At 44.3% G+C, this 10,070-nt stretch overlaps 1 protein-coding gene across 2 annotated transcripts; it reads right to left on the bottom strand.

The window, feature by feature from the left end:
• Window positions 1–65: 65 nt before the first annotated feature.
• nr2f6a (nuclear receptor subfamily 2, group F, member 6a) lies at window positions 66–9,448 on the bottom strand. 2 transcript variants are annotated; one of them, XM_071526875.1, is made up of 6 exons: window positions 8,576–9,448; window positions 7,390–8,209; window positions 5,958–6,052; window positions 4,146–4,480; window positions 3,229–3,475; window positions 66–2,561 (listed from the first exon to the last, which is right to left on the bottom strand). In XM_071526875.1, exons 2-6 carry the CDS (start codon window positions 7,656–7,658, stop codon window positions 2,287–2,289), a joined length of 1,221 nt encoding a protein of 406 aa, XP_071382976.1. In that variant the 5' UTR covers window positions 7,659–8,209; window positions 8,576–9,448; the 3' UTR covers window positions 66–2,286. The 2 variants fall into 2 exon arrangements, with proteins under 2 accessions (XP_071382976.1, XP_071382977.1); XM_071526876.1 differs by having other exon boundaries at window positions 4,146–4,477.
• Between the last annotated feature and the right edge of the window lie 622 nt (window positions 9,449–10,070).

Raw genomic sequence — 10,070 nt, 5'->3', positions numbered from 1 at the left:
ATTACAACACCTTTTTCAAATAGATTCAAAAAAACAAACAAAAAAAAACAAAAGACAGATGGTTACCTTTTGATTCTTTTAATAACGCTTTCATACACATAAAATTGAAAAACTCAAGAACTCAGTAACACAAAGATAGGAAAACATTAATAGTATATTTATCTTTTTGTCTTTTTTTCTATGATATGGTTGTGTGAGTTGATGATTAAAAGAAGAATATCCAAATAACTTTCGACAGGCCAGGGGGTATTTCAAGAAGCAGAGTTACATCCTTTCACTCAGAAAAACATGGTTAATTGGTGATAATTTGTCCTATTTAACACCAATAAATGATGTGTCTATCTTTTATTTAGAGATGATTTCATTATTTCTTTGAAAGTTGCTTTGCTGTACTTTTAAATGTATAAACCCGCATCTTGAAATACCTACATGAGGTAAATCCTGGTGGACCAGAATATCAGGCCCATCCTCTTTCAACTCGTCACAGGTAGTGTGATGTTTTGGCATTGAATATCCTCATTTATTACAATATTCTCTCACATCACTTCAGAATAGCGGAGACCCTTGGACGCCTAGAGATGGGAGTGTGAACATCCTCCTGTTCCGTCAATGTAATATCAACCATATTGGCATGAAGATAGGCATGTTTTTTTGACATCTCAACAGATGACAGAGGTATTTTCATGTAAAAACATTTAGAAAAAAAACAGACATTTAGGAGCTAACAGTGAAACCAATGCTTAAATGTTTAAATGAACCTTTTTTTCTGAAATACATTATGTAAAGTATGAAACAATTTCAACTTAGCAGAGATCCAAAACAACATTTTAACATGCAGAAGGACAAGTTGGCCTCAGTATATATATACATTTCAATACATTTCCAAGGGTTCATTTCCCACACGAACGGCATCGACTAAATTAAAAATCTGTTAGATTTCCAGGTAATGTTGGTTATGGACTTTTTGATCACCACCTATATTTGTCTGGCTAATTGTTTTTTTTATCATGGAAATGTTTGTCATAGGAGAACCCATGTTTAATTTACATATGTGTCAGTCTGCCAGTTGCTTCCAAACACCATCTTTAGTCAGAGACTAGCTCAAATTTGAAACACATGTGAAAACTACTGTTTGGGGATCTTTTAAAAGGATACAAGGCGAATGTTTGTGAAGCTCATAAGACTCGTTTCAAATTTCATAAGTGTCCCAAATTCATACTGAATAACAAGGCAGTTGTCAAAAAGAAGGCGGCTTGTGGTGAACAACAATTACAGAGGTTTGTGTTTAGGAAATATCAGACTAAAGCATTCTGATGTCTAGTGAGGTATTAGTCCATTTTCATGTAACTGTGGCTTTTTTTTCTCTCCAACTACAGCAACAGTGAGCCCTGTGAATGAATCTAAATGTACTGTTCACGTTGATGGTCCACTGGTGGCCAAGCAGTCACAGAGTCCTTCATCTCTTTTTCTCTGCTTTGTCTGCTTAATCGATCCGTTTAAATACCATCTCTCAGGATGATACGATAGACTTTGGTGAGTTTCCTTGGTCTTATTTCATTTCTGTTCCCCTCGAACAGTTCCTTGGCTTCTCACTCGGCGTTGAATTGTGAGACCGGTGAATTCAGCGTGAATGAAGATATTTTTCTCTTCAACAAGGAGACAGACTCCTACTTGGTTTTGTCCTCAGTTCACTGCACAACCACAGTTCTCTGACGCTTCCAACCTTTTGCTGAGTGTCATCCATAATAATGATAATGATGATAATATTGTAATGTTATTACTTATGTTGATAAAAAAAGGTCACTGTATCACAAATGGTGAGCCATGGAAAACGAGGCCAGTGTGGGGAGAATAGTTTTGGTGACCTTCGGTGGTGGGACACTTCTGCCCTCTAGATGTATTTGTAGCGGGGCGGTGCTGCCCTCTACGTGTAATTGTGGTGTCTTTAGTCACTATGGCATGTGGGTGGTGACATGACTGGCTCTGGTGGCCATATCGGGGCCCAGCAGGGAGAGCTGGTCTCTGGCCTGAGACCTGGCACCAGAACTGCTGGGCTGGCAACAAGACAGATCCAGCCTGGCACTGGCCCCTCTCTTCTCTGTAGGCCTGCGTGGAGATCGAGGGCTCAGTTCATGAGGGGGAATAGAGCGGTTACGGTACAGTACATATGACGGCCAGCTGGCACTGTGTTCCAGAACCACACAGATGGATAGTGATGAGTCAAGAGGGTTCCTGCGGGTCCTTGTCGTCACTAATCCCAGACGGAGACCTCGTCCACCGGGGGGGCTACTGTCCCGGGACATAGGGCCAGCTGATCGAGCTTCCGGAGAGCTGCATGTCACGGATCAGCGTCTCGATGGGGGTCTTGCCGACCAGACGCATAAAGAAGAGCTGGGAGATGAGGTTGGCGGGGACGGCGCGCAGGGCGGGGAGGCGCAGGAGCAGGCGGCCGAAGCGCTGGGGCTGATTAGGGTACTGCATCCTCTCGTACTCCGTCAGCGCCACCTGGGCCTTCTCCTGCAGAGACTCCACATGGACCGGGTCTGTCAGTCCACAGGCGTCTGAGAGGGAGGGAGCAGTAGGAGGGAGAGTTTCTTAATAGTGTGGGCAGGTTACATAAAGAGTCGTGATCAGCAAAGAGGTACGAGGGCGATAAAATGCCCTTGAAGAGCACAGATACTAATGCAATGCCTCATCATCTCTAAACTGTATGAAGAGCGTCTCACTCAAATATACCTATAACACTCAAAACAAAACTAAAAGCACTGCCAGGATTTGTTGACTAAAATTGGAAAAAAATGTAATACTTTTGGAGGTGGCACTCACAACATGCCAATTGTTTACAGTAGACACTCACAAAAATCTTATGCCCAGTGCTACTTAATGGTCAACAACAGCATTTACAACAGCATTTAATGCATAAAACATTATTGCATTTTCATTAATATACCAGGAGATGGTGCCACAGTACGGACATCCTCTGATATGTGTGTCAAATTTCACTGCAGTGCTTCAGTCACTCCAGTCAAGAAAAGGTCAACAGACTTAATGTTTTCAATCTAAAGGCCTTGAGCATTATATCATTATTTTTTTCAACTCCCATTCACAAGTGGCTGCCTTTGGTGGTTTTGGCATCTTCTATATCTTTACCAAAAGTCTTACCAGAAATGTCATATTACATCAAGATCATAATAGTAAGACAATAACAACACCACCAGACAGACTTACCTGGTGAGAAAAGCGCGATGGCCTTGAGGCAGCTGTACTCGGCGGAGTCCACCTGCAGCCTGGTCAGCTTGTCCACCTGGTCCTGGAAAACCCTCACCTGGTCCATGAAGGACACCACGCGCTCCGCGGACATGGGCGAGGAGTGGAACCCGGCGGCGGCCAGCAGGGGCGCCATGTGGAGCGGCAGGGCCGACTGGGCCGCGTTGAGGATGAACAGCTCGCTCCAGCTCAGCCTCAGCAGTGCCACCTGTGGATTTCATGAGTGCGTTGTTAATCACTTAAAAGGAAAAATCCACCTTCAGATACTCCTACACTGTTATAATGAATGTGGGATGCTCAGTACATTCTGGATCCACTTTCCCTCAATCTGCCTTGTCTACTTCTTAAAGACCCCATGAAATGCCATCTTTACTTCCTGGATTTGATGCATTTCCTTGTGAAACAGGATGTTGGGGCAGGACATAATGCAGTAAGGGATCATTCAAAAGTCTAAACCAATGGAATATAAGTCAGGGAGAGAAAGGCATTTTATGGGAGGAGAGCGGAGGGGCGGGATTGTTCAAAAATCTGAGCATTGCAGCATGAGGTCACCATTAAAGATAGTGTGTTTTCCAGAAAGTAAAAGTAATGAGAGTTCATTTCATGGGGACTTTAAATTAGTGATTTCCTACGTTTCCCAGAATGCCTTTTGACAACAAGGGAAACAATTCTGCATTAATCAATCAATGAGGCACACTACACATCTGCCCCGTCTCCCCCCAAAACTGCAGCAATTGAAAAAAGTGTTGAAAAATGTTCTGTTGTCACTATTATTCTGATAAGCAGAGGTCAAGGGAGAAACTGGGTCTTTTCTACTTAATGCATTGTGTGACGCATCACATGGAGTTGACTGTTTATATGAAGTTTCATCTACTAACCTGATCTGACACAGGCAGCTCGGGGAAGTAGGGGATGTTTCTGGCCCACTCGATGGTGCTGAAGAGCAGCCGGGCGGCCAGTTCACAGATGTTATCGATGCCCATGGCGTTATCGGGACCGGCTTGTTGGCTGTACTGGTGGCCAAAGCGGCTGCTGGGGTAGGGCTCGGCGCGCAGCAGCTGGGAAATGAGTTCTGACACCGGCTGACCTCCGCCGCTCCCTCCGTTGTTGTTGTTGTTGTAGAACTCGCCGCCTCCGAGCCCACTGGCGCCCCCTATGGGCGTGATGGAGGGGCTGAGGCTGGGCTGAGGTGGGATGCGACCGCGTTGGACTGCTGAAGTTGGGTTGGGGGACAAAGGGGGCGAGGAGAGGAGAGGAGAGGAAGAGAGAGGAAGGGAGAGGAAAGGAGAGCAGGGAGGAGGGGACAGAGAAAAGAGATGAGAGCGAGGGAAAGAGAATATGTCATGGGGAAAGGGTGGTGATGAATGGTGAAGGAGGGGTAAATGAGGGGATTTGGAGGTAAAGAAAAAGGAGAGGAAGAAAAGTTAAAAATGAGTTCATCCAGCGGTGTATGTCAGATTATCGGGCTTGACCCGATTAGAAAGCTTTAATTCCAGATTAAAGGAAGCACAATCGAGCCCAGACTGATTCCTCAGCAAAGACAGTGGAGCCGAGGAGACTGATTCTTATGCTCTGTGGGCTACATGAAGGTTATCTATAGGCATACAACAAAGACTGAGGACAAAGATTTTTTTTTTCATTACAATTTCAATTTGTGAAAGATTAATTCTGGAGGAGAATTGCAATATGCCAATACAGTAATCAGAGTACATGCTTTTCTGAAGATAAGCAGGAGATTGTTTCTGCACCCTAAACACAACCTTTTAAACAGAGAACATCATTTGGCCTAGAGAAAGGATGGAGGTGCCAGAGCGTAAGTGTATATATTTGGTTTTACTGCATAAAGCCAAATATAAGATATACTTATATTTAAAATCACAAATCTCCAAACTAAGACTGACTAGTAATTCCTATCAACAACACCGCAGGTAAAATATCTTGTATGGTTTCGATGGTGAAAATACACTTACATAATCAGGGTTTACAAAATTGGCGGCAACTGAGCGGAGCAATATAGCATAGAAAGGGGAAGGAATGCACTTAGTAGAATATGATTCCATTGAATGCTTCAGGAAAATGATCCCACCTTTAAACTGTCTCATTTACAGCACTAGTCAACATCCTGTATATCTTTACTCATTCGTGTTCAGAATCTATCAGAATGTCATTGAAGAACGTCCCATTTGGGCTTCAGCACTTAAGGTGAAATCCCTATTGGATTCTCCTTGATCTAACCAACAAGGCAGAGGGTTTCTGTAGGTGCAACCAGAGGCTTAAGGCTGATAGATGGGCTCAGGGACGCAGGTGTCTTAGCACTGTATCCCTCTCAGTCACTCTTTTACGCAGGCACTAGATTAAGCCACTTAGTACATGGCATTGAGCCGACACGCATGGCTAGCTTAGCCATGATAGGGCCGAGACAGCCATGTGTGGCTCTTACTCTGGTCTATGGGGCTCATGTAGTGGTAGAGGCAAGGTAATGACAAAAGCAAATTCAACTTAACTACAATTGATTTTTTTTCTAAGGGCAGTTGATGGAAGTAATGAGAAGACTCTTTGAGGTTCTTCAATAGAGCGTTATTCTCATTTTTTCATATCAACCCAATAAAAATGCAGTGTTTGAAATAGGGCACATGTCTATAAGAGGATAAGGATGGATGGTGGGCTTATGGTTCAGGGTAGGAAGATACCTTCTTTGCGCATGCCCACGCGGAAACACTTTTTCAGGCGACAGTACTGGCACTGGTTCCGGTGGTGCTGGTCTATCTGACACTCTCTGTTTGACCTGAAAACACACACAAATACATTACAGGATTACTGTGATTAATCAGTCACGATACAATTACCATGGCACCAGCTTTCAACTTTGATTTTCAGCAACTCTTTTTGTTTTTTTAATGATCATTTTGCACTAAAGCAATAACATCCTGATTTCCCCCAACTGTCAGGCTGCATTAGATGCTTCCACTTCAACAAGTGGCTCTCTGGTTTTGATCCAGTTTTCACCCAGGCTATCCTAACTATCAGTAAATGATTGTGTAACCAGTGTTACTCGAGGGCAAATGCAAATGAGAAAAGAGACGCTGCTGCAGCGATAAACATGATTTGAAACAAAGCCTCTTCCATTGAAAAACATTTTAATGTATGTAAAGCTGATGTCACAGATTATAAAAGTGTCTAGAACCTGATGGTGGCTTTTCCTTAGACGATTCTCCTCAACATTAATATTGCATCATGAACATTTTTTTTTCATATGGCTACAGGCAACTGTAAGGAAGACTAGATAAGAGATGATGAAATCATTAAGTGTTATTTCAATCACATTTGATATTTCAGTTGTACTTCACAATTCAGTTTCAATTATTTATTACTTCATTCAAGACTGTGTTTATGGTGGTGAAATTGTATGTGGTAAGTCACTGAACAGTCATCCATAAAAAATAATATTTTGGTACAAAATTACACTGCAAATATGACAATTTATATCTATATTACAATGAATGACAACAGAAGTCTTGGTTTAGTTCAACACTTTTGCATGTGGAGAACCATAACAGTGCATTAGGGGACAGTTCTAGATTTTAAATGCTATAATATCATAAGAATTGTGTTTGTGGATTTATGTGTGATTTGTATCCCACTCTCTCTCTCTCACACACACACACACACACACAAAAACACTTAGATCACTGTGGGCAATTGTAACAGCTCTGCTCAGTCAAATTATCTTAATACATGATTCATTTAGCAATTTGCATTCATTTCCTTTGCAGAATTATATTCATTATAACAGAAAAGATCTAATTCCAATGTTTCTTGAAACTATAATAACTGTCACAAAAAATATGAATTTGTACATTAAGAATATAATATTCACACTCATACAGCAACTACACGCTGTTGGAAACACAACAGCTGTGTTAAATCAGATGCTGAGCTGCAGTTTTCAATATTACTCATATCCTCCATTATCAGTATATTATCTTTATCTAATGATATTCCTGTCCATTGTTAAATGTATTCATTTGTCGCTGTAGCTGATGTAACATTGCACATTTTGAATTGTCAGTTGGAACCACCAATCAACCAATGAGAACCCATTACCCATGATGCCCCTCTCACCTGCAGGTGTAGTTGAGGTTGCGTCGGATGCTCCTCTTGAAGAAGCTCTTGCAGCCCTCGCAGGTGAACACGCCGTAGTGCTTGCCACTGGACTTGTCTCCGCACACCACGCAGTCCACCACGCAGGCCTTGTCGTCGTCGCCGGCCTCCATGTCGCTGCCCCCGGCCTGCGGAGAGCCGTCGTCCTCCTCCCCCCTCAGGTAGCCCTTCTCCCCTAAACCATTGGTGCCCCCATTGGGATCTCCCCAGCCCCCGCTCACCATGGCCATTGCTTGGTTACCAAACCACTGCAGAAGAAAATGGACAGGCAGCCAATATTTCTGGTTGCTGTCAAGGTAACATAAATATCAAAAAGTCCAGACTTGTGTGTTTCTTCTCACCCGAAGAGATTCAAGATTTTCTGCTTGTTTGTGCTCTCATTTGGTAATTTAGTTCTGTTTTTGGTTTGCAATTTCACACTCACAAACTTGAACAGGCAAATTAAGAAAAAGAATGTCCTCAGGCTAAACAAACAGATGTGAACAAGAGTTAAAAAAACGGGTTATAAGAGGTGAGCAGGAGAATGTTTGGCAGGAAAAACAAGAGCTGTTCAGTCTCCTCCCACTCCACTATGACCTGGAAACAGTCTCAGTCTGGCAACTTTTTTGTTTTGCATGCCTGTGGATTTCAACGCTTCTTTTCTTCTTCCTCCCGTTATCCTACTGTTAGTCACTCTGTGCAGTTTTGTTCCTTTCTTTGGCCCGATTCCTGAGACGGTGTGTCTTTATAGAGAAGCCTGCTGTCCGTCCGGTCGAACGCTTTCACGCTTCAGCCGAGGAACCTTTCACAGGAAACAATGAGTCAAACACACACATTCTCCCAAAAAGAGAGCAAAAAGACAGACGATTTGCCAGCACTTGAAAATGATATGAGGTGAAAATCCTCTGCCATACAGCCACACATACTCTTCTTCTCTCTCTCTCTCTCACACACACACACACACACACACACTCCCAGCTCTGTCTCTGTAGCAACAGTAATGGCTGAAAAAGGACCTCGGTGTAGCTCGCCCTTAGCACATGCCTAGAGAGGCTATGACCATCCCTCTTAAAGTACCCCTTACACAGAAACCGTGGCTTGCTGAAAACCATACTGTTCTCTACCTAATCATTCACCTCTATCCTCCTACAAATTATGTCATGCTTACCTCAGGGAGAACATTAACGCACTGTGTCTACGGCTTCCCTCATTCAGAAAGGCGTGCTGGAAAACAACAAATCCTTTTTTTTTCTCCTCCCTCTCTAGACCTTCCTTCCATCCAGCGAGACCGGGAGCGCAGGCACAGCGGACAGAGACCTCCTATTCTCCTGTAATCCTCTGAGCGGCGGCAGCATTCTGACCCACGGCGAAGCGATTCCACACCGCCACAAGCGAAACAACTTGATGGCCGCACAACAGCATCACTTTCTTGTGGCTGTGGGTTTCTTCAAGGCACGCCAGCTGCAGCGGCGGCGGGAGCAGTCGGCTACGTGGACTGCCTGTGCTGACTTACAAAATACAACACAGTCTCCGCTGCCCTTCTCTCTCTCTCTCCCTCTCTCTCTCTCTCTCTCTCTCTCTGCGCCTCTCCTCAAATAGATCCTCGGCACAAGGAAGTGCCCTCTTCCTCGCTTGTTGTTGCGAGAGCGCTCGGTTGTAGCAATATCCTCTGTGCTGCTGAGAGTCCTTCCTTCCAAAAACAAGAGGCAAGGCAGGGGAACGCGGAGCCCTCGGTCCGCTCAGCCCTCTGTAGTTGCTCTCCAAGCACTCATGCAGGCTTCTCCCTCCAGCCTTTTGTCATTGCTTGCCCACCAAGAACTAATGACTTGCGGCCTAGCCCTATGTGCTCCTTTTCGCCTGTGTGTGTGTGTGTGTGTGTGAGTGTGAAGCCTTTCCCTGTAGCTCAGACGAATGGGGGGAAGGGACGGGTGCTTCTCTTCCCCTCTCTCTGGCTCCAGAGTCCACAAATCAAATTAAGATGTAAAAAAAAAAAAGGAAAAAAAAAGAAAGGCCACAGCCCTAGACAGGCTGGATTTCTGAAGCCACCACACAACGTTTGCTCTCTCTGTTCGCTCACCCTTCCTTCTTGTCCCTCTCCCCTCTTTTCTGTCTGTTTTCCTCAACCTATTTGTGTGTGTGAGAGCGAGAGAGAGAGAGAGAGAGCAAGCAAGGGGGAGCAAGAGAGAGAGGGAGGGAGTGGGAGTGTGTGCGGAGGGGGAGGGGGCAGTGTGTGTGCGTGTGTGTGTGTGTGTGTGTGCTCTCAGGGATTTGACACTGCTATTCAAGCCCTGTGGTTACCATGGTGCCGGCTGCCATATATGGCCATTGGAGTCAAAGAGCAAAGAGAGTGGGCTGTGTGGGGCAGCACACTCACTCACACACACACATTTACACACACACACACACACACACACACAGGAAGAATGTGGAGGATCTCTCTCCTCAGAGATGCAGAGAGCATGACCCCGAGGCCCAACTCAAAACCTCCCTGGCAACACGAGATTACCCTCCGACAAATATAAGCAAGACAATCCCCTCTGCTCTTTTTCCTTTCCCCCTTCACTTTTAAAAGACAATCAAGGAATATAAAATGTTACATGCGTCTGAAAGTTTTTAGATGACCGTAACAAAATCACACGCAAACAGCAGCGTCATGAAATTTA

Source organism: Centroberyx affinis, unplaced genomic scaffold (genome assembly GCF_046629955.1).
Source record: "Centroberyx affinis isolate AG114_WGS23_722 - 3 ecotype Tasmania unplaced genomic scaffold, CSIRO-AGI_Caff_v1 ptg001476l_1, whole genome shotgun sequence".
Lineage (NCBI taxonomy): Eukaryota > Metazoa > Chordata > Actinopteri > Beryciformes > Berycidae > Centroberyx > Centroberyx affinis.
This window is presented reverse-complemented; position numbering and strand designations above follow the sequence as displayed.

Coding starts and splice junctions, on each gene's coding strand:
- nr2f6a (XM_071526875.1), bottom strand. CDS start 7,658: ATGGCCATGGTGAGCGGGGGCTGGGGAGATCCCAATGGGGGCACCAAT. Junction 6,053..7,389: donor AACCTCAACTACACCTGCAG/GTGAGAGGGGCA, acceptor GTGTGTTTTCAG/GTCAAACAGAGAGTGTCAGA. Junction 3,476..4,145: donor AGCTGCCTGTGTCAGATCAG/GTTAGTAGATGA, acceptor TGAAATCCACAG/GTGGCACTGCTGAGGCTGAG.